We start from the raw sequence: 25,328 nt of genomic DNA, 5'->3' as shown, positions 1-25,328 counted from the left end.
TCAAACTGCCGTTTCATTCATTTACACCTGCCTCGTCAATGACTCTTGATTATCTTTCGCATGCGAGCGCTTCATTTGTTATCGGTCCATGTGACCTGCATTGGGAGCATTATAAACTGTTATCTGTATTTATCTTGTCATTTCGATCGTCTTTTCCCACCGTGCGTCATTATTAATTTGACGTGCTGTGTCAAGCTTGCTGTTAATCATATTCAAATGGATAGGGGAAGATAAAAATCAATTTCCAATTATCCTTGGGGTTTCTCATATCTATTCAGCCTCCTCGGAGTCGACTCGTGAGATCGGTTATGCATGAGTGATTGGATACAGAAAAACAGTAAATAATAATCTCATTTCAGTTCAAGGTGGAAAGATGGATGTAAGCTGTCCATCATTTTTCTCCAAAATGTTGTTTCCAGTTGTTGTGGGTACAGATGATCGTACCTACAGTGGTCAATTATCATTACGTTCAAGAACATTTTTCTTTCTTGTAAACCATCTTGGCCGAAGCTCCTTTTGAAGGAACAAAGTAGGGCTGAAAAGGAGGACCAAAGGATTCTACTACCCATAGAGGGTAATGGTGCGAGAAGCACTAAGAGGATACAAATAGCTTCACTTGAATAATGGGGTTGAAGGTTAGCATGGTTAGATTCATGTACGGACACGAATCTTTTGATGCAGTGACACTGGAGAGCTCATAAAAACTCCACAATAAAATACTGAGGCACCTCCATGAGCTAATAGCTTCTCTGGTTTCTGGAAGGTGGAAATATATACAGGAATAGAAATTAACAATTTTATGAGGCCCTGTCACTTTGCGTATAAAACACTATAAAAAAAAATATTTGATCAAACATATCAACTAAACATAAAGAAAAATGATTCAAAAAGCTTGATGTCTTGGCCAAATCTCTCGAAAAAGAAATTATTAGTCTCAAGATCTTAAGATCAGGGGATGCTTTGAGAAGAATTGTCAATTGTTTGTCTATGTGAAGCCCTTTGAGACTGCTTGTGATTTCGGGCTATACAAATAAACTTGACTTGACTTGACTCAATTGGACCAAGTTGGTTAATTGTTTGTTTTTCCAGTGAGAAACAAACGTCGCTGTCCATGGTGCTGAAGCCAGACGCATCAAGCTGTTTTAAGTGTCGCCTCCCAATGATAAAGTATTTTTGCTGACTTTCACTGTTGATTTTCATTTCCTGTGATAATTTAACATAAGTTTAAAAAAATTAAAGAAGATTTTTACGTCAGCCACTCAACACATGCGCAAACAGTATACAGTCTAGTAAACATAAATATGTTTGTGACAACCTAAGCGAGGAGGAGTAACTTTGTCCTCTTGAGCCCGACCGGGCATAAATGATCCTTCCCACACATTTAATTTGTTATCTCCTCAGCAGGCTGCAGGCCTCAGGCTAGATGAAATGGGAAATTAATGACACAGAGGGGAGTGAGCTCGTCGCTCGACCAGCCCACGGGCCTTCACGTAAATAGCTTTTAACACAGGGATCAATAATGTTAACTTGTGATTAAATAGATTATTACATTCAAAATTAGCCACCCCAGGGGCCAACACGTGTTTGTAGAAAGCCAGAAGAGAGCAGTTCCGCTTTCTTAGTCTTTAAAGGAGTGCTTGCAAATACTTGCGTCACTGAGCTTCACTGTTACATACCTACCTCGGGTCAGCTGACCACATGAACTCTGCCCTCAAGTGTCGCAATAATAATATAAATGGATGTAAAATGAAATTGGAAGGAATCAGCTGATATGTTTAAATAAGCCCAAAGATCATTTGATTGACTTTCATTTGCATTTTCTTTTCCAAATGATTTTAAAGTAAAACACCGGTTCATTAGTCTTAGACCTAATTTGTCATTTTCTGGTGGCCCCACTTATTTATCAAGCACAGGAACACCCACAATTCATTTGTTTAGTGTGCACGAATATATATATATGTGCGCAATTTAGTGTATGAAAAATATTGTTTTTTCTCATCAACTTGTACAGTTGTTTGGTAATACTTTTTTTTTTTTAAATAAACTATTACTATTAAAAAAAGAACAGTTTTGTCTGTTAAAACGAAATACTTCAAAGTGCTCAAATACGGCAGCACAACTTCCGTATCATCGTTGCAGAAAATAAAGAAGTGGTGTGGTATAATTGGAAGTTCTTCCTGGACGATAGCCGGTGTGCTGATAAGTAGAAGATAGACGTTTTACACTTGGCCGGAGCATATCGGTAATAGCTCCAGGAGCAGCGGTGTATTGACTCGAGTTGAGGACAAACCTTTCTGTTTGAATGCTTGTAGATGACGACGGGCCAATGTGGAAGGAGTGCAATGTCTGCTCACTGCAGGGAGGACCACATGTCCCAATCACTGAAGCTGAGAGTCCAATCCCACTTATCAGCTGCTGACTGAGGATGGGCAAAAAAAAGCAGCACTGCATGTGCCATTTAAACCTCTTTCTTTCTTAAAGCGTGAAATATGAAGGCCCCTCGATATACCACCTGATAACCTGGTTTCAGAAGTAGGGTGTTTATGGCAAGCCCTTTGAGACAAACTATTTGGGTTACATTTCATCCCTGATAATAATAATAATAATAAATAGAAAATATGTAGCTGTGAATATGTTGCTGAGTTTTCAAGTGCATATATTAGTTTTTTTTTTCAGCTAAACTGCAAATATTAAAGTCAGCATTTCATCCCTGTCATCCTTAAGCACGCTGTCCAGAAGTGCAGCCATTTGCACTTTTTATAAGCTTTATCCCTACCTAGTTATTCCAAGATCTGCTGCTAAATTTGTCCCTCATTCCTCTCTCTGCTTAAGCTTAAGCCATCAGCTTGGTAATGCAAGCTTCAAGAGCACATCTCCTGCCGACTTCTTTATTTATATGTGTATGTCTGCTTCTGGTTGAGGCACAGCACAGCATGAAGGCTGAATTTTGCATTACCTCACCCACTGCTTAAATATTATTGGATGCTTATCTGTGATGCCCCCCCCTCCCCGAATCTAACGCGAGGCAAGGTGAATCTGTCACAAAAACATTTTGCATATACATTATGTCAAATGATGTCACAGTAAAGGTTAAAAATAAGTCCAACTTTTATTCACTTAAGTTTTTTATCAATATTTAAATAAGACAACTGTTTAGCTGTTAATCAAGTTGTCTTGTCATGTCGATTGTGCTTATCATATCTGTATCGCCGCTGATGAGCAAAGTGGCATTCCGTGGGATCATTTTCAAGTGATTAAGGCGGGGGGCCAATGAGAATGTTGTTTATTCACAAGGCAGGTGTCCATAATACAATCATATCAATGATTGAGAACTGATTAGTCCTCACATTTTGATTTGGAATTAAAAATGCAGGCAGGATCATATTTATATTGTACAATAATAGCAGGAAAATATTATTTATTGTCAGAATATAGTGATTAGCTCAATAGTTTATTTAAAAAAATATATTTGCCTATAAACTAAACACTCTAAAGAAGCATCTGTGCAAACTAGACAGGTTTTGTTCTATTTATAGCAATTTGTGGAGTATTGATTAACACGGCTCACGTCATCTTAAATTCCTGAAACATTAAAAATAAAAGCCTCTAAATCGTCAGGAAATGTTAGCGTGAATTCTAGGTAAAATTAAAACCATTTGTTTATGGCAACAGTTTGGCAAAAAAAAAAAAAAGTTTCTGTTTGGACTCTCTTATTGCCAAGAATGTCGGGCACTTGTGCTGAGAAGGTTGCACATAATTATTCTGCACCAATCCGAAATAATGAAGTATGAAGGGTAATTGTTAAACAAGAGGCATCATGGGAATGCTTACAAGATTGTACCTGACACGTGTGATGTGTCTGAGGCCTCGCGTTAGCACGGATGCACGGCCAGACACACCACCACATCACACACACACACACACACACACACACACACACACACACACACACACACACACACACACACACACACACCACACTTGCAGATTAAACCCTATTAATTCAAACTCAAAGCCCAAGTGGCATCTCCAGCAGAGTAATGAGAAATTTAGCAGGAATCGGAGGCTGATTATCAACTGCAAATTTGCTGTAATGCCAGTAATCAGAGGAGATGGTGCAGAGAGAGAGAGAGAGAGAGAGAGAGAGACCGAGAGTGTTAAACATTAGTCGACACAAAGTGCAAAGCTTCATTTGAGAGAGAGAGAGAGAGAGAGAGAGAGAGAGAGAGAAAGAAAGAGAGAGAGAGAGATGAAGGGATGCGAGCCAGAGCACTAATTGCAACTTGTTTCCTGCCATCTCTTTACATGACAATACCATCAAGGGGCCCAAGGACTTTTCATTTCAATGTGAGTGAAAGTCGTTTCAGTTTAATGGAATTTAAACGATCAGTCCACCATTTTTTTTTTTTGATCCCCACATGAATAAATATCCAACCGTTAGTATTATTATTATTATTATTTTTTTTTTTACACTCTTTCACCAATTTGCAAATAAATGGCCCCGATGTCACAGAGAGAGCCAGACGCGAACAAAAAAAAAAAATGCTAATCTGCTTTTGATATTCTCATCTGCCAAAGTGTCAGAGGGTTAATCGCAAAAATTAACTTATCATCTTTCTGGAAGAAGTAATTAAGCAGTGCAGGACAAACTCTTCACATAATTGAGGGTGAATAATGAGAAGCACACATTCTGGAGGGAGGGAGGGGGGGTGGAAGACATGATGGAACCTGCAAAGAGAAAACACGGTGCTACTAACTGCAGTAATGAGAGGAGGACAACGGACTAAAAATAAGCTAGAAAAAACCACAAGTGTGTGACTAATATAGGCCACTGATGATTTATTTAATAAACAGAAATATATGCACATTAAAAGTTATGTATTTACATTCATCCTAATTACCGCACGTTAGACAAGCAGCTAAAGGTTGAATGTCATCTTGATGAGACAAATTGAATTTTATAACTAGAGCAAATAGTCGATGGAACCTTGTACTTTTGTTTCAGTGGCAAAACTGACGCTCAGTTTTTCTATTTAAAAAGGAATCATCTTTTTTTTTTGTAATGCATGCAGCATTAGTTTAATAATTTAGTTACACTTACATTTATGAACATTGAATGTAGGTTAATGTAACTAATAATTGCTTTTGGGGTACAGTGTATGCATTAGTTGCAAAATATATTTACTCCCAGTATTTTTCTCTGGACGATTTATTTTATTTAATCTTAAACCAAATGAATGACTTTTCATATTTTGAAATAGGTTGAAAAGGTTAATTCACTGCCAGCCTAGTAGAAATGGATCTTTGACGTCTATAGTCGTCAATGGCAGCTTATAAATAGTTTCCAAAGCCTTTTTTAGGGGAGGCAGGAAGTGTGTTTTATGCAGGAGCAAAGGTCAAGGAAGGGGTTAAGGAATGAGTGACAGATTGACATTTGCTACTGTTTTGTCTTGTTGTTCTTAGCGGGTGAAGCCAGTGAGCTCTAAATGTCCAAATCTGCTCCAGACTCAACTCGATATCAGTGTAATGAACACGATGTAAAACGAGAAGTATTATTAAAGCCATTATAGTACAATCAGAGAGCATTTTTCTTCAGTGCATTTTCTGCATGGCGAGCGCATGAATACAGCGAGTCAATACAGCGATGCAATCAGCTAAAGCGCCGGTGACAAATGCAGCGTGCCAAGCGGCGCTCACTGTTTAACACATGTAGCCTGCTTAGGCCTTGCTCAATTTATCGACTTTGGCAAGAAATCAACAAGCGGCTTAGCAGCTCTCTCGTTCTATAATAGACTCTATTCGTAAAGGCCCTTTTATTCTTCACACTGTAGCAGGTGATGAATGGACATAATGTCTAGCAGCTTTTGAATTTGTAGGATGTTGATTTATCCTCAGCCCACTTCTTACTTTTTCCCCTCTTTTCCTCATTTCACTTTTGAAGAGGGAAACCATATCTGCTTGTAAAGTATTGCATCACTCTGCATCTTGTTTTGCATTGTAATATTGAAGAAAAAAAAAGCACATTTGATATCTCGTCTGTATTCTCCTTTTTTTTTTTAAATGGTGCTTGAAATCTATTGTGAGCATAATTTCCTGTGAAGCTCCAGGGTCGTCATGAAAGTATTTTACTATGGGTGTAAATAAATATCTCAGCTCCAGAAGCGTCATATTGGAAATATATCACTCAGGACGCTCCCTTAAGGAAGATAATTCACCAACTGATCGATGAGCTATACTCAGTAGAAGAAAAAAAAAAGGTTGCACTGGTTAAAGTTTGTGTTATTATTTATTGTTTTGCGAGTTAAATATAATAAATATGTCAAATTATGATGGGTCAAGTGTTGGACAAACGATTAGGTACACCTACACAAACACATTGGTGAGTTGTTTTATCTTCTAAGATGGATAAATGTGGATTTAATTGACATTTCCATTTATTGATTCAATGACATTTTGCAAAAAAAGGGGACACAAAGCAAATCTCGACTCGCTGTTATCAAGTAACAAGTGACAAACGGTGACTAATGAATACAAATGGAAGCAACTCGTGAATTAAGTAATTTGCCTTGATGTGCTCGGGGAGGTCCAATGCTGCTTTGCCACCACATTAGTGTCAACGTGATGCTCAAAGGTGAGTCTTCATGTCAACAGTATGGAGGGGATGAAGTGACTGTAGGACAACAGAAAGTCAATATCCATGTTGAGCAGAAAATGAACACGGAGCTTAATCCTATGTCCACATCCGCCATCCACTCAATCACATTGCTTCACCTGATCTGCGGTTCAATTGAACTTCCGAACGACAGACGGTGTGTGATTATCGGCGTCTGTGTGTGTTTGTGTGCGAGAACATACAATCTGAAATTATAGATTAAGCCGTGCAAAAGTCTCACTGCAGTTGTCAAGGAAACCGTGACAACGTGTAAGATGAGCATCTCTTCACTTCCCTGACAAATGCGATTAAACAGAGCTGTTTACGTGAAGTCGGAATATCCAGGAATATGCAAATTCAAGAAAACCTCAGTTTATAATGTGAGCTGGGCGATTTGATTTCAGGTCATTATTTACTATTTTCTCTAAGAAAGGGATGCAGGGTTTTTTTTTTGCATTTGTTTTTTTGCAGCGCTAAAAAAACAAAAATAATAAAAATATATAAATAAATATATTTTTGCAGCACAAAAAACAAAAATAATATAAATAAATAAATAAATAAATACATAAATAAATGTCTTCCCTGGATGGTGGTTACCCTCCCATCCTGTGTTTTCCTCCCATTCACCCACTCAGAGGGTCGCCGACCTGTGGGCTGTCGGCCTCGGATGGTTAATTATCTCTTGTCTGAGCCTCGGACACATCCCCTGGGGTCCGTCAGCATAACTTGAACATGGTCTCGCAACATGCCGGGGTGTCCGACTGCCGGGCTAATAACGATTCATGCAGCTGCCAATCTGGATGAGCTGTGCCATCAATATTCTTGTCTGAAGAACATCAATTAGGAGACAGGGATCTAAGCATTAAGACACTGGACAAATATCATTGGCTGAAATCAAATGGCAAGGGAGCACCATGGAGGCGAGATGTTTAAGCCCCATGTGAAAGAACTGGCTAGGTACGCCTGCATGGCATTTAACGGGAAGTTTAAGATATCGATGAGACAACTAATGTCATTTTCTCATCTCTGCAAACATTTGGAGTTCTCATTTAAATTCTCATTTTTGGAATGTAGCGTGCTTGGAGCCGGATTAGCCAGGTAAATGAAAGCAAAAGTCAGAAATAGCTGCTGCTGGAATTGACGACACCGAGTCAGTGCGTATCTTAATCATGCTGAACAGCGGGATGTGCCTCGGAGCCCCGCTATGTTAATGACATCATCAGTAGGAACAAAGAATACGACAGAAGGGGCTGGCTGAGAACCCCAGGCCCTACACCGTGGGCCGGGGTTATTATTTGCAATTACCCTGATTACTGAGCCCTTCATTTGAAAGACTAAGGTGAAACTCATTTGTTCCTGGTATTTTTACTAATCACTAGCATTAGGTTTGGATTTCATCTATTTTAGAAGGATAACTTTCCAGAAAGGACTTTTACTGTACTTGATGAGCGTGACTTTCTCCGTCCTTCTTAGGCGGCTAATGTTTTTAGTGGAACACAGCCAGGCTTTTTTTTTTCTTTTGGAATTAGAAGCATTGACCCAGTTATGCCATATATGAAAGTCATATACCAAAATAGTTATTGCTAATATTCCATGCTTGCTTCAACAAATATTCCTGCCTGGGTATGCTACATTGAGTGATCAATCATATCAACTCCGTACAGTTTATTAAGTGCTGAACAAATTGTCCAAACCGGGCAAACGACTGTTCCCCGAGCTCGGGAATGAAAATGCAAGCAAGGTAGCAAATGAGTTTACTCTTTTTTTTTTTTTTCCCCTCAACATACTGAAATTGCTGGTGGCGATGCAAATTGCATATAATAAAAAAATTAAATGTCTTTTGTAAAGATATCCTGATCTGATAACACCATTAAATAAATGTTTTAATCTAAGATATATTTGAATTAGATCATTCAACTTTGTTTTGAACATCTCTGACCAATTGACAGCAAAGATAGTCATTACTTTCTTTCTTATAGATCCATCATGGGAGAAAAAAAAAAAACATCACAAGCCTCTTTTGATATAAATACCAGCCTCGCTACGATGATACGACCCGGTCGTGAACTTCTCGGTATCTTCGGCCCACAGATGGCAACATGTTTGAAATCTTCCAGCAGGATTTCCTCTGTACCTTCTGAAATGAGCGTACCCATGCTGACAATTCCAAACCTTACCTTTTTATCTCCCCATTTAAAATTCATCAAGCGTAGCTCAATGATTACTTTACAAATGCTGCCTTCAACCTCCTGTCGCCTTATTACCATGAAACTATATTGAGCTGCTGCCTTCTCTTTTGTGCCACTGTAATTAAATTCTTAATTTTGGGTTGGTGAGGAATACAGATATGACAGCTATTACAGGATGTACATTGTTGTGGGAGGAGGAGAAGCAATAATGGCCAGACAGTCCAGTTAGCATACAGTAGACAGGTGATGTGATATATATATATATATATATATATATATATATATATATATATATATATATATATATATTTTTTTTTTTTTTATATATATATATATATATATATTTATTTTTTTTGTCACCATGGTATAGTTAACATGGTACTTTTCTTTTTTAGGCAATCTCCCGTGACTTCAAAATTGCTATTGCATTGTTCAACAGTTCATTTCCCCTGTCTTTGGTCCAGTATGTATCCTTGGATTTAAACTGGTGCTATTCAAACAGAACAGCGAGCAGGCACCATCGGTAAATCCCTCATAACCTTGTCAAGGTGAGCTTTAAAGATAACAAGATTTTGTTGCGATAGTCACAACTTAGATAAGAAATACACATTTTATAATCAAATATTGATTTTTTTTTTTTTTTTACTGTCTTGTTTTCAACAAATTGACTGGCTGGACTGAAAAAATTATATTTTAAAGAGCATGATGTCAGGGTGCAGTTTTAATAGACAGAAATAATAAGAATGATAGAAAAAAAACAAAGTACTTGTATTGGTTTCCTTTTTTTGGAAATCAAATTACTGCAATGTGGCAGACCTTTTTGTGGTGGTTAGTATACTCGCAAAATCAATTTTGTGTTAAAACTGTGAGATGCATATTGATTAAGAAGATATTAGTTTAATGTCAAATTGTGTTTGGCAAAGGTCGTGGGCGATATGAGCAAATTCATTGGATGGTGTTCGATGGATTTTCCATGATCACATTCATAAGCGTCATAATTATTGAATGTCTCTGCAGCGATGATAGCTCTTTGAAAAACATATACTGTAATATATTTCGGCATTTTCATATAAATGAATAAAAATGGCTCTGTATTGCTGGATCAATAGTTCACTCCTTCAACCCGTAAGTCAGCATTGCCGTTTGCAACACTAACAGCCAAATGTAATAAGTGTTGCTTGAATAAATATAGTTTGGAAAGAGATTTTTTTTCCCCATTTGTAAGGTCACCTTACTGAATGACAAACTCCCAGTAATAGGTTCTTCCAGTGTATGTGAGGAAATGTGTTTTTTTGTCTGATGAAGCCAAGGTTGAAACAAACACTTTGCAAAGTGTATTTCTTTTTAGGAATCAGGTATACAGACGAAAGATCGAGGTTTATATCATGACCATGAACACCAGGGATAAAGCTTGATGCCATTACAGGCTCTTCTATTTTCAAAATGTGGTAGAAATGCAATAAAAGCTTTTTTTACACATGGAGGCACTTCTTCATACCACTAACTGTGTTTATCATGCCTCTGGGAGATATCAGCGTTTGTGCGTGATAGGTTTCAGGCTTTAACAATAAATGGTTCGTCTCCTTGGTGAGCGTTGGTTGGCGGGGCCTCCTGTGTCATACCTGTTGGTCAAGGTACCACATTGAGGACGCCTTTGGAAATACGCTTTTCGTGAATTCAGTGCTTGCAAAACGAAGGGCACGGTGTATCAAGTTGCACCGATGGACACCGTTGAAATACAAGCTGCTTATTGGTTTATTTGGGAAATGAATGGAAGCCGAGTAGCGCACGGGTGTCTTAGTGCATTTCTGAACGCGCCCGAAGTAGCAAGAAAGGCGTCGAATTATTTTGCATGTTTTGTAAATACGCACCACTGTGATTTTCTGTTTCATGTCTTTCTGCATTGTGTGGGTCTGAATCTGTTTTCCAGATAGGAAAATAATAAACTTAACTCGAGTGGTGAGGAAAATCATGCAAAAGAGTGACTCAACCCATTATAACAATTATGTGACAATAACACTAAATAATCCAAGTCTCCTGTGAAAAGTGATAGTTTGACACTATGAAGAGAAAACACCACACCAAAATGTGATCTCGTGAAAATTTCATTTCATTAAATCCCTGCAAACGTTTACAATTTGAACTTTTCACTTCCACACCATTCCAAGGAAATCAAGTTGTCCCATCAAAGGAGAGCTATTTTTAAAACAGGGGCTACTCATGGGAACCCATTTGCACTTTGGCTATATTAATTTCATACAGTATAACTGGAGTTGCAGTATCATAAGAAATTACACAGTATCTTGACATATTCTATCATGTTTGTGTATGCACTGATAACATGTCCATGACAGCTGTTGGTGAAAAATATACATTGACGCACATAAACACTCATTCCTACCTCTCGCTTCCATTGCTAAGATTGATTTACCTGTGTGTCCCAGGTCTGCCGTTATCATTGGCCTCTCAGACAGGCCCGGCATGATAGCTCAGGGAAAGTGGGACACGGGTGGCAGCAAGAACCTAAAGGGGAAGAGCTTCTTATCACCGATGGAGAGATCAATCATTCTTTTGCTGAGAGGAGAAGAAGGATGGAAGAAGACACAGAAGAAGGCCTATTTCCAGCCCAGGGTAAACCGTTTTTTGTACTGTAAGGGGGCAATATATAGACCTCTTGATTATTCTGTTTATCATGTTATTTCTGCTTAGTGAGCTGGGCTATTGTAATATTCCACACCTTGGTTGTAGTTACAGAAAAACAATAAGAATGAAATGTTGGTAGAGGCTGTGGAAGATTTGAGTGGAGCTCAGGGCAGAATTTGTCTCCTGCCTGTAAAAAGAAGGAGCCAAGGTAGTCATAGTATCTGATTAGGATGCCTCCCGTCTGTCTGCTGTTCTGCGCGTGTTCAACGATTAGGGCAGAGCGAGAACATGCTGGAGGGATTATACAGCTCAGAGGGCCCGAGAATGCTTCGGGCTTTCCTTGGAGAGCTGGAGTGCAATATAAGGGAAGAGGATGTCTGGATTATTTTCATCAGTCTTGCCTTACGGACTTGTTTTTTTTGATGACCTGCCCGCAAAATGCTGTAATCGATGTTAAAAAGAAAATGCTTAGAAAATAATACAGGTGTTTAATTCTTTATGCGAGAATTCTTCAGCTAATTATATTTATTGTAGGTATAGAATTTCGTCTGCAAAGTTTGCCTACTAAAATCATTTTAACGTACTTTGTTCCTATAGATTTCTTAAGATCATGGCGTCGTCTTGTTTTTTTTTTCTCGACTATCTGCGCCACGTAACTGTTTATGTCGTCGACAAACATTAGTTTGCTGCTAGAGTCGGGAGCCAAATGTGGAAGGACACATCACCCGAGGGTTATTTGTTTAACTTTGAAAGATTCTTTGGTTTGTGTTTCACTTGCTGGGAGCCAAACAGCAATGGATCATCTAGCGTGTTTTCCCAAGTGGGTTAGGAGCCTGGGTGATAGACGTTGGGTACAGTGGGGAAAAAAAAAAATGAATCCCAGCGGAGGCTAGATGACAGTCCTCATTTACACTGCAGTCGTCTTATTAACAGATTAGATGTTTCTTTAAGATAATGAATCTGTTCAACTCTCTCAGGAGTTCGATGTTGTTCCCTTCCAATACAAAATAAGAGTGTGATGTATCTTATGAATCACATTAGTGCGCAATTAATTCTCTGAAGAGGAGCTAGATTCTACACGGACATTGAAAGAGCAAACGAAAGGGGTTGTAAGAAGGAAAACCAAAAAAAACCTGAGGATGCTTTCTGATTTCAGCTGCCCAGTATTGTCCGCCTGTTCTGCTGGATTCTACTTTTTCCCTGCAGGGGTTATTGCTAAGGAGTGAAGGGATGCCGTCAGTCCTCATCCATCCCTCCTAATCCCACCTAAGCACCTAACCAAAGAGATGCGGTGGAGAACACCTTGGTTTGTGGGAGTTCAAAGCCATTTCAGCAATAAATAAGAAGTCCTAAGGAAGGGAAGGCTGATGTAACGAGTGGTGATAGATTAACGTTAGATCCTTGACAAGGCTCTTGCAGTAGACCAGTAGAATTCTCGACAAGAGAATACTGCACATTGTTTGAAAACTTCAAATGCTAAGAGGTCATTGTATGAGGTGTTCATTAAAAGGCAGCTTTTTCCAAAATCAGATGTCCAGTGGGTATGTGGAGAGCTGATAAAACATCCAGGCTGTTTGGTTCTCAACCTTGACATGCAACTTTGGTGTTAGACTCTTTTGTTCTTGTACAATTTGTACCCGGCATCAAAGACTTCTCGAAAAGGATTTGGCAAAAAGCTGGATATTAGTCAACATGAAACAAGATGGTATATCCAGACAGCATCATCATCAGCTACCCCTTGAACTCAGAATGTGTCATTATGACATGATGATGACGCTATTTTGTTGACCCTCAAAAAACACCTGAAACCACACAAAAATACATTTTTTGTTTGCTTTGATTTCCTTTCTAAGTCACATTGAAATAATGGAATTTGAGGAGTTCCAATGATGGAAAACGTTGTTAAATTTAAAATTAGTGTACACCTATTGGAACTTCAACTGTCAGAAAAGAAGGTCGTCTTAAATGTGGTCAGTGAGGACAGAGACGAGACTCATTAAATGAGATCCTCCTCTCGTAACCTGGACATTTTCAGCTCCACTATCTCTTTGAAGAGGTGGATTTGATCTCAGGCCAAGAACACAGTGTACTTGGTTATACTGTTAATGAGTGGGAAGGAAACTCTAAAGTTCACACAGGTGAACAGAAAAGAGATGCCGATCGAATACGATGACGGAATTGGTTGTAATGAGGAAAAATGGTGACCAGCCAGGAAATCGTATGTCAATCAATTGTATTATGTGTGGAGCTAGCACCAAAGCAAAATATCAAAATATTTGTAACAGAGCTTTTTCATGGACGTTAACTTTTACATCAGGTTTTACGACTCTGATTCCTGTGCCTGCCGCCTACGCACGCTCACGTCGAGCAATAACCCATATTTACTTTTTTTCTCCGTTTCATTTTTGTTCATGAGAGAAAGCTTCAGGGTGTTCTTTGTCTTCTGTTCCTCCCCAAAGAAGAGAAACGCAGACTTACCTGCACTGTTTGTACAAGGACTCACAGTCGCACAAGCTGCATCTCAGAGAGAATGTGTGGGTAAAACAAAAGCAAAAAAAAAAAAAAGAAGAAGTTTTATTGCTTTACAGAGATCAAGCCTACAACATGCGTTCTTCTATATAGAGATCATACAGACTGGGATAAAAATGCAATGTCAAATATAAAAAAATAATGACATGATATTGGAAGACTGAGACTACCAAGATGAAGGTTAAAGCCTGAAATTATTTGAAATATAAAAGATGCACAAATGAAAAAGGTTCACAAAAGAAATGCGCTACTAGATCAGAGGTAGATGTTGCAAGACAAGTATTTCCTCGCCGTGTTACAAAACCCGCTTGGCTTAAATGTCTAACAAGGACCAAACTAGCCTGCGCAGTGTTGCACTTTGATTAAAGCTAAGTGAGCACACAGTGTAATCCTTGAATCCGTTTTAGTCTCGCTGGGATTTAAGTGAGAATGATTTCTTTTTTCTCAGCAGTCAGGTTTGGAGGTTTTTCCGCTCGTTCCCTGTTGAAGATTTCATTCCTTCTTTTTATTTTTTATTTTATTTTTTTTCCTAATATATACTTGTTAAATGAACCACAGTTAAGTCAGGAGCTCATGTCGGTATAGCAAGATTCCATGTGGCATCGTGTGCTACTAATAAAGCAACAGGGCCATATTTACAAGTGGCGAGTCACCCTTGTCGACTCTTTTCTCCGGAAAGAAATGTCACCAGGGCAATACAGTAACGCGGCACTGTGTATTAGTGGCTGTCACTCCCTGCAGATATGTCGTACTAATTACTCTGCAGCGCTAACATGACGATGAACTATGGAGAGTTTAAAGATAGGAAGCAAAGTATGATTTATGATGGCGTACAGAGCAGGTGTCAATAAGTGAGCGTTGAAGTTTTAAATATGCACAGGGAATGAACAAAGTTAACTCATTGACTTGATCGGAGCCATTTAGCAATGTGCTGAGTGAGTTGTGATTAATTGGAATGGCAAGGGATGCATTTCCCTGACAAAATTAACAACATGAGCTGCTCTTGATCTGTCATGTCTGTCAGACCAAGAAGTGAACCAATGTCCGCTAAAGAACAAGTCAACAGTGAGAGATTTGCTTCAGTGAACGCGAGACAAGTCGGATTTAATTGGCTTGTACTTGAATGTACGATATTTCCTTGGGTCATAGATAGACAGTAATTATTTATCTTGATATGTTTGATGCTACCATACTTTGTCATTCTAACTCAATTTTACAAATATTATTGCTAATTTTATGGCATTTAATTTTAGTTGCAGATTACCAGTCATCTGGATTGTGTATGTAAGTATGGAAATAACTAAAAAAAAAAGTAGGTACAGATATTTTCCCGGAGAGCCTTATCGTTTTAATGAGGAACCATTTTATCCTCCACTAAATTGTAGCTTTATAGTGAGAGTTGAGAAAAAAAAATCTGGATGAATAATTGAAACTCTAGTGATGAATCCACTGCCAAAAAAGATCTGCTGAGATATAATGTCTCCGAAGGTAATGTTAGCCCTCAAGAAAGACGAATGTGAAGGTTTGTCACGTGATTTTCCAAAGGAAATCTCATCTCTCGAGTCGTAAATCTTACTGGCAGGTGGAGAAGTACAATGAGTTCATCATAAGGCTTGCTAGAAGACATTTATAGTTCAGCTGTCCATTATCCAAAGACGCTACAGGACATGTAAACCAAGTGCATATCCCTTCATGAAATTTCAATATGGTCCAGTGTATAATCCTGCTTGCTAGTCTTTCAAGCTACTTTGAGGATGAGCTTACTGGCTTTTGCTGTGAGTTAAAGACGTCCATGCTGTCACTCCAACATATAGCTTATAACTTCTTCAACGTTTTGAGTGTTTGAGAGATTAAAGCATTAAGCATTGGAAAAATGAGAGAATAAGACAGGCAGAAGGTGCATTTTCTTTTTCTGATAAATACAGATTGTGCTACGGGCATCAGTGTATTGCTTTATGTAGTTAAAAAAAAACAGCTACAATCAATTTCACAATTAGCTAGCTCAGTGTTTTAATTTAAAAAAAAAAAAAAAGTCGCCTTTGAAGAAATCAATTCCAACTAAAGAGGCAAAACAGAATTCCCTTGATAGTTTACCATCCCTTGGCTCTGTCAATTCAAAGACATGTTGCTTCTGGGCCTTTATAATTCTGTCACTGCATTTGTTTTTTGGTTTTTAATTTGACGACAAGCAAAGCTCATAGTTCTGAAACATTTACTGTATATTCAATGAGGGCAGTTTTGCTTTTTGTTTTAACTGGATTAGTTTAACAACTTTTTTTATTATACTGAAGCTTCCCTCAGTCAGTCTTAGATTAACCTCTTCACCTAAATGTGTAGTTTGATGAGGAGATTCGGTCTTTTAAATTAGATAGCTGATAGGGTGAAGGTAAAGCAGTCCACATGTCAAAGTGATACTGAAAATATGCCGGCTTTACCACAGCTCATAATACCACCATCTACTGTTCACATGAAGGATTTTTTGATCAAATCCAATTTCGGGAGGAGTGTATCAGCATGTTGTTCACCTTGATGTAAATTGAATGATGGGTCATGATGATGATGATAATATTATGGTTCATTAGTTTTATACTGCCTCAGTGCGACTGTTATGTAAACACTGATATCACCCGAGGCACCGGATATAAATCTGAACCAAAGATATCCACTATTTTTAGATTGGGATTCACCTCAAGATACATATATACAGTACTGTTGTACATATTGGCCAGCTGCATTATTATTATTATTATTATTATTATTATTATTATTAAGAATGTGACAATGAAGCGTCATTTCACATCCACATTTATATCTATATTTTTGGTTTTAGTTTTTTTATGCAGACATGTACATACATATAACTAGTTTACTTTGAAATATTTCCTAGAGGGTGCATAACAGAAAATAAATGAATAGCACAAGGTGAAATGTAAATTATTCAAGTGATCAAATGTTCAAATCATTCATGTTGTAATATTGTTAGGAGGTCAACTTTGGTGATTATTTCAGTTTCTGACCTTGTAAAATGGCCCCATTTAACATCCAACAGGGGTTAAAAAATGGGTTCCATATAGCAGAACTGACTAAATTTGTGTCAGAATATCTTTTTGTCGGGACCCTTTCATCCCTGAGGAGCACTTTTGTTCGCCCTCATCAGAGTCCCACAGAGACCCCTCTGCCAGTCAAACAAGAATCCATTTCTGATTGGATCAAAGACTGATTACATACCATTCATCTTGCCTTGTTATTGGCGGAGAGAATGCCAACATGGTGAGTTAGCAGAGCCTTGTAATCAGGAACAATGCAATGCTATTTAGCTCTAAATCTGACTTGTTCCTGCTGCATACATTTTTTTTTTCAACAAGAATGCTTTCAGACAATTCCAATCAATCTGGTGATTCATCATCAAATCTTGAGTGGGGAGGGAAGCCCTGAAACAATAATCTCCATCTTGATGCATCGTACAGTAAATAGATGAGTTTTTAATTATGTTGCCTTGATTATACCAAGTTTGAAATATAATAAGCAATATACGATATGATTGAGGCTTAGATTTTCACAGTAGTTGTGAAACTCTTCTTTATGTTTACGCCTTTATGAGACTGCCCTAAACACTTTAAGATTTTTATTTTCCAATTTACGCTATTGTCATATGTTCTCACTTGAACCATCCAATGCAAATTCGGTCAGAAAAACAACACGTGACGACACTTTTATCATAGTCGATTTAAAAACAATGAGGATGCACAACTGATTTAGCAGAGCGATGTTTTAATGATGAAAATCCCTGCAGCCATCTGTTGGTATAATGAAATAGCTGAAGATCTGGATGACCTCTCGTCATCCATGCTCGGCATATGCCGGGCCACCTGAATCTAAGGCATAACCAGTTTCCAGCCATGGTTACAATCAGCAGCCCGCCATAATGATCAAAACCTCAAATGTTACTTTCATAAATCCCACACCATTGGATTCTGAAGGATTTGCAAAACAGAGCAGCACCATATGCTGCCATTCTGTACGCACACGGTCCCGTGAACAAAGACAGGGGAAATTAATTAAAACGGTGCCTTGCAAATATCACATAGGGACAACTGCGCCTCCCCCTCTGATCTTCGCGTTTATTCCAAGAGGTATTAGATGGCTCTGAAGCAGCAAACCACAAGGGCCCAGAAAAAAGAAAAATCCAGTGCAACCGAGCTAGCAAATCACCCCGCATGGCGAGATTAACGAACTGCTCGCCGTGAGAAGCAACATTGTTGCTCTCTCGGAGCTTCCTGCCATTCGCACAACTGTGGCTCTGTAATACATCAAACAAGACTTAAAGTAATTCAGGAAAGCTTTAAAGTGCTAATGAGCTGGATGTTAGTGATGTCGTAAAGTGTGTGCGGTAGGGGAGGGCCGGTTTGACTTTACGCGATGGCTTTAGTGGCGTGTGAGAGATGAATGGAGGCTCCCTGAGATGCGAAAGCACCAAATGGAGGCAGTTTCGAGGATGAATGTTGGCTGGGAAAAGAGACAATTAATCTATGTTTCCAAAATAATACAAAGCTGAACTTCTTTAGGATCTTTTTGGATGATAATTGCGGGTTGTAGGGGCCAAAACATGGACATAAATAATACAAGTAAGCATTTTCCAGGTTAACCAAATCACATTTTCAAATCTGAATTGCAATACATGTTATAGAAAAGTTGTCCTTGTCCTTTTTGTTCTCTCATGCAAATTTACAGCAAATATTAATGATAATGGAAAGTTTTTTTAATTGTGAAATTTCTAACCAGATGTCATGAGACCACCCTCACCTGTCTTGAGCCCTCCGGACTCCCTGCCATCCCCGGATTCCTCGATGCAATATTCGGCTTAATCAGACCTGGCACAACCAGCCTATGTAGCTTCAGGGACCTCCACAACGTCCCTGCTATTTGTCAGTACAGATCTCCATTCACCTGAAATCACAACTAAAAGGGAAAAACAAGAAGTTGTGTACGATATTACACACAGTATGGATATGAGTGGAGAACACAAATGCCATAATTTTGTAGGGGCGGCAAATGCAATGACAACAGCAAGGTACCCAAAATAGATCCCTGTGGAACACCTTCCATGAGTGCATTCTGTGCAAATGAGATTCATTAGTACGGTATGTAAGTCCAGACCAGACACACTCCAGTTGACCTTCTGGTATCGTGCAAGAAAACCAGACAAATCAGTCGGCATTATTTTGATCAGTCTACTTTGAGTTTCTATGTGTTGAATAAAGGCAGATCATAAGTCTAGGGAGTAACTGCAACAAACAAACACCTGCAAATATGATTTTAAATCCAAAGAAAAAAACACCATGGATATGCCCTTGGTGTGTATATGTGTGGGCTTTCTTTTTAATATAGTCAAGAACGTTTGAGTTCATCTGTGTTTTGAGTGAGATTTTGGAATAGGGCATTGAATAATACTATTTGAGGAAATCTCGTCTTTGCAAAACAGAGATTGAATTTACTTTTATTCTATTCATTTTCTCCTTTCCTGTCTTTCACTGATAAGCCCCCCCCCCCTTCCCTACTGAACACAATGGCTCTATTGTATCAAACCACGGGGCTGATAATGTTATGTGACATTAAGGGCAATATGTTAGCTTCTATTCAGAGAGTCATTTTGATTGGAATTCAGCCTAACAAAGAGCACATTCTATAATGAAGAAATCCAATATAAAACATCACCACAAATTCAAACAATCAAAAATGTATTCATACTAATAAAGTTGTAATAATAAGTGGGCAAGACAATCTCATCAAAATGCACAAGCACATATGAAGACTCCTAATATGTTAATTTGAAATCCACCCAGCCAATTTATCCATAGAAACGTTCTAAAATCCTACTTTCATTTACCTCTTCTTAAAGAACTCATTTGTTTCCTCTCTCTTATGTATAATGATATTCACATTATCCCTAAATGCTGACCCAAGGAGGAAAAAAAAAAAAGGGCTATTGCAGAGCTGTCACTGCATCATCTTTATCTTCACTCTCCAAATGTTGGGGTCAGCCAAGACGGACGCTGGGCAGACAATTCTTCCAAAGACTTAATGTGATTAATGGGTGTCAATTAAGAAGGGTGGAGGAGAGGTTGCACAGAGGAGGGGAAAAAAAAATAAAAAAATATTGTAGCGAACAAAAGTGTGGAGTTTTCCATCCACTGACTGCTATGATGCGCTTAAAATGAAGTTTTCAATGTCACATTTAAAGTTTCCATTTGAGAATGTAACCTCGGGGATTACGTTCATGTATGCAAACATTTCTGAAGTTGGAAAAAGGAGGGGGGGTGGGCGGCAGAGAGTGCTTCTATAGCAGTTTTTGCCTCATTTGCAGCTGCATTTACATTGAGTGAGGAAGCATGCTGTTTAAAGAGGTTTAATGTTGTTTCTTTTTTTAGGAACCTTCTTTACCAAACTCTTTACTTGCCCTCAACTTAGAGGTTGTTTGAAAACATCACCAGTAATAGTATCCTGAGGATTTGTCCCTGTTGTTCAATAAGAACTTCAAACTTTTCAGTTTTCATCTCATCTTGGTGTTGACTCCCAGCTTTCTGTTTCGTGCTTCCTGGGCTTCTTCAACTCCTCCTCTATTTTCCTGCTTCCTCTATGGACTTGGATTTATGTGGATTTGAGCTGCAGGTGTGGCCAGTCTTGCATGCTGGAGTCTGTCACCCACAATTACTTACTGTTAAATAACCTTCGTGGCATGTTAATATCAGTAAAAAGTCTTCCAGCATATAACTCACACACGCACACACACATTCAACCTGCATTCTTGTACGAGGTTCAATTACCTTTACAAATACAATAATGAAAGAGGTAGGCTATTAAAAATGGTAGCTATTTTGATTGCCTTTTACAATGCTGAGACCTAATGGGCTCCACTGATTTAAAAAAAAAAAAGGTTTTGCATAGCAATTTGAATGGTCATCATTAATAAATTGAATTCCGACACCAGCCGCCAGACTGTTATGCTAGTTTGCCGTGTCGTCCGAAGAGCAGCAAAACGACTGTGTAGAGGAGATGAAGGTACACGTTTCTCCCAGTTGCCCGTCTGAACACATGATAAGACGACAGCCAAGTAATCCCCTCCACCAACTCCGCCGCTAAAGCGCCACCTTTGGAAAAAGGAAAGTAAAAGCTTAAAGTCAATATACTCCCAAAGACTAATGGGGAGGAGGCCTCCCAGGCTTCCATCTCGACAAGCGGGCTGCCAAGGGTGATAAGGAGACTCAAGTAAATCCATCCAGCAGGATATAACTGCATTTTCTTATTTGTCATATATTTTGAAGACAATGTAGGATAATAGGACTTTTTTTTTTTTTTTTATCCCACGTGACCTGGTAAACAAGTATAAAAAAAAAAAATAGACTGAACCACCAATTGCTTGGTTTAGCATCTAAATTAAATTGATCGTCACTCCAATGTGAAGTCAAAATCAAATGTGCAGGAAATGATTGCGTATGAGTGGCACACTGATTGGTCTCCTTATCATAGATCGCAGGTGGCTGATTTGATGAAGGGAAAAAAAAAAAAAAGAGAGTTGTCAGTATGCGTTTGATGTAATCTCCATTTGAAATCTCTTCAATCCATAGATATGACATCAAACGAAATGGCTAAAAACAAACATTCAGACATGCTTAGATTTGCAAGGCTTCACGACGACAAACTTTTGGTTTTGGGAATGTTTTAAATCTCCGTGGCATGCATTATTAAGCAGAAATTAAAATGTATTTCAAAAGGAAAAAACAAAACCATATCTGACAGATGAAATAAACTTCCACTGCCAAAAACATCAAATCAGTCCTTGCCTGTCTTACAACAATATGCCGTTTTTTTTGTTTTTGTTTTTATCTGTTCCCCATATTTGTTATTTTCTTTTGTCATTGTGTGATCAACATCAGTTGTTGATGAAAATGGGAAGTCCAAGGTTTTGGGGACACTTTACATCAGTGTAAGAACTACTGACCTTGTTGTATTGTCCGTTGATGTGTGTGTAACCTGCCCGACCGAACCTGTTTTCCGTTATCTATGTGCGCTTCAGGCCCCTGCCAGCACACCTTCATTACTGCCCCAGATAGTGGCATTGGCAACTTGTCACTTGTATTGATTTCTCCTAAACTGCAATTTACATGGATATTTGTGGGCGTCCTGAGGGCAGGCGACAGGCAGGCGCACGGCCCCGACACCCTCGCTCTCCTCGCTCTTCTGCCCCAAGGCCCAGGTGGAAATGTTTCCATCCGATACCCGTGCCTCAAAGTGACTTTTTAGTCTGACATCAGCAAACATGTTATTCTGTTATTTCTGCACATTTTAGTTTTTTTTTTTTCTGTTGTTCAGTTTAATCAATCACCCTTGATGAAAATAAATGAGATGCCTTTAAGAGATGTTGCCGCTCGAATATGTTAAGGTGGCTGAAAATTTATTTTTTTAAAAAAGAGACGTAAATAATATTTTTTGGGGATAAAATTTGATTTCCGAGAGCCTGTCCGGCCGTGCCGCAAAGCCTTCTCCATACACCCACCTGACCTTCCGCATTAGAGGAACTCAAACAATAACCTCCAGCTAGGCGAGCTGCAAATGCTTTCTGAAAGCCCTGACACTCGCCTTTCGCACAACAATGCCAAAATGTCACAATCTTCAAAGTTTGCGGCCATTAAACACAGTCCAACCTGTCAGTGGATTTTTTGCCCTGCAGTCTCAAGGTTGCATTCAAATACCTGAACTGCATTACCAGATGACCAGATGCTTGCCAGACATATATTATAAGTGGTTATGGAGTTCAGGAGCAGTAAACAACAGGTTATTGAGCAATGCTATGAACAAATCCACACATCCTACAAAAAAATAAATAATAAACAGCTGGAAGCAGCTGAACCCATTTACATTCAAAATGCCGGAAAAGAAATCCTCACAGCAATCATGTCTGAGTTAAACACAAGTAACACATTTTGCATTAATGCACAAAACACTCCACTTCCTGTTTATGCTTTTATTTTGAAGCCTATTCACACCTTTTCTGGTGCTCTATTTAGAGGATTGACGCCAAATAAAATCATCACATAATAACTGTAAACATTGTCCGTAAAAATAACACAACTGTTTTATTTCTCTCTCATATATTATCTTGTACAGACAAGGTGTAATATAGATAATGTTTTTAGTTGTTGATTAAATTATCATAGAATATATCACCCACTAAAAGTGAGGGAACAATTGCATTAGACATTTTTTAACAATTAAGAACACTAAAATACCTATACATTATTCATGACTATTTAAAAATCTGTTATTACTTACTCACACAATCACATCAGTGATGTATTGATGTTCAAATGCTCTCTTATCAATTAATCAATTGCAAAATCATATCTCATCATAAACCAGACCGCTCCTATTACCTCTGCCGAGGTGACGTCACATCTGACCTTCCCGAGGAATGAAGGTTCATCTCTGCGGAGGAAAACAAAAAAAAGTGCAAACAACTCAAGAATGAAGTCAAATGCCACAAGTATCACAAATAAATGCGCGGGTGAATATGGGGAGTGGAGTTGGTGATGTCACACCTCTCAGGCAACCACGATTGGACCCTAATTAGAAAGCTGGCTGAGGATAAGATAGGCGTCACGCGTGTCCTGCTTGATTGAATCCAAAGTAGCTGACGCTTAAATTTCTACAGAGGCACTGAGCACTGAGAGCGAAGCCGCAATAGTGATGCTGAGCGCAAAGAAAACAGTCTCCTCCACACGCGGAGTTCCGACTAGAAGGTTGTGATAACGGGGAGCAGCTAAAAACATCGCACCCTCCTCTTTTTTTTTTCCTCCCTGTTAGGAGGGGCAAATAAAGGAAGCGAAAGAAAAGAGTCCGGCCACAAGTCTCAAGTTATTACGACAAGTCGTTCCAGAGGGCAGATGGCGTCCGTACTTGGGAACAACAGCCGCGCGTCGGGGGCTCAAGGTGGTCAGGTTAAATGCAAGCTGAAAAGGAGGAGGAGGAGGAGATCAAAACGAAAAGGTAAAGAATATTCGAACTTTTTCTTGTACGTTTTGAAAGCTTTTTTTGTTGGAACGAGTTCAGTGGAGAAACTAAGGTCGCGCGCACCTTGGCGAGGCATCCGAGCGCAGCATCCGCGTGACGCTGTGCGGATTCAGCATCTTCGCTTCCCCCGGTTGTGTTGGTTAAAGTTGGAATTAGATACATTTGGGAAATATAAGAAACAATATGATGATAGATTGATAGTTGTCTGGGCAGAGTAGATTATTTTACTGCATTTATTTTCTGGAACTCCCAAGTTTGTTGCGTCCCTGAGCCAATGAAGGAATTTATTGTTTTAATTCCGCCTTTCACACGTTTTACGGTTACAAGTGCTCCCTTTTATTGTTGAAGTGGAAATTGCTGTAATCTACTTTTTTAATGCAGTTAAAAAGGAATGGACGTTCTCATGCCACTTTAGTTACCATGCACATGGTTTGTTTCCACGAGCACGAAAATAGTTTTATTCAGTAAATAATCCTGTCCAAATCATTTTAATTAACACAAAAAAGAATTTATATTCAACTATGGAAATAAAAATAAAAAAATGAGCGACTTCTACAAAAAAAAAAAAAAAAAAAATTAAAAGAGGTCTTAAAAATCAAATATGAACTTTGGCCAAGGCTGCTTGCAGCTTGTGTCACAATCTGATGACATTTCCGGAAAATGAATTGAGTTTCTTTGCATCTGTTCGTTTGGTTGGCAGGCATTTGGTGGGATAGAAAAAAACACAATTGAATCAATGTTTAATATGCACACTGACTGTAGTGTTAAAAAGTTCCAAATAAATGCAGCTGTATCTAAGAAACCCCAAGTTTTAAAAAATAATAATGAATTGTTGATTGATTATAAGAAATTTTACATTAAAGTAATTTAGATGTGACTTTGTTTGAACCACCTTTGCAACCTGCAGACGTCTACAGTGGCCATTGTCTTTCACCCATTTCATTATTTACACAAAAAAATCAGTCAAAAATCTTATATCTCATCACAAAAACCTTTTCTTTAAGTTGTTCAATATTACCAAAAATCATCAAATCTAAAAGGATTTTGTATGTAAACATATGTACGATAAATACTGATTTACACCTTGCGGCTTTAAAGGTGCCCACCATGGGGGGGAAAAAGTCAAAATTGCTATTTTAAGGAACTTGGACTTAGTCACTATACAATTATGTCCCACATAAAAATCTTCCACCTGAAATTAAATTCGTTCAAACACATGAGCACTCATAGAAATCAGTTTTAAAGGA

General features: G+C 38.5%; 1 protein-coding gene across 3 annotated transcripts in view; it reads left to right on the top strand.

Moving 5' to 3' along the window:
• Positions 1 to 25,328, top strand: part of adarb2 (adenosine deaminase RNA specific B2 (inactive)) — a 182,030-nt gene that overhangs the window by 80,280 nt on the left and 76,422 nt on the right. For 2 of the 3 annotated variants that reach the window (XM_085939648.1, XM_085939649.1), the window contains exons 2-3: positions 11,286 to 11,472; positions 23,875 to 24,057. The exons of the other annotated variant lie outside the window; for it this stretch is intronic. In XM_085939648.1, the coding sequence (XP_085795774.1) occupies positions 11,433 to 11,472; positions 23,875 to 24,057 (223 nt within the window). In that variant the 5' untranslated portion in view covers positions 11,286 to 11,432. The remainder of the gene's footprint in view (positions 1 to 11,285; positions 11,473 to 23,874; positions 24,058 to 25,328) is intronic. 3 annotated transcript variants of the gene reach the window in all.

Source organism: Syngnathus leptorhynchus, chromosome 19 (genome assembly GCF_054491065.1).
Source record: "Syngnathus leptorhynchus isolate UIUO chromosome 19, UIUO_Slep, whole genome shotgun sequence".
Taxonomy (NCBI): Eukaryota; Metazoa; Chordata; class Actinopteri; order Syngnathiformes; family Syngnathidae; genus Syngnathus; species Syngnathus leptorhynchus.
The sequence above is the reverse complement of the archived record's forward strand: the minus strand, read 5'-3'. Positions and strand labels throughout refer to the sequence as shown.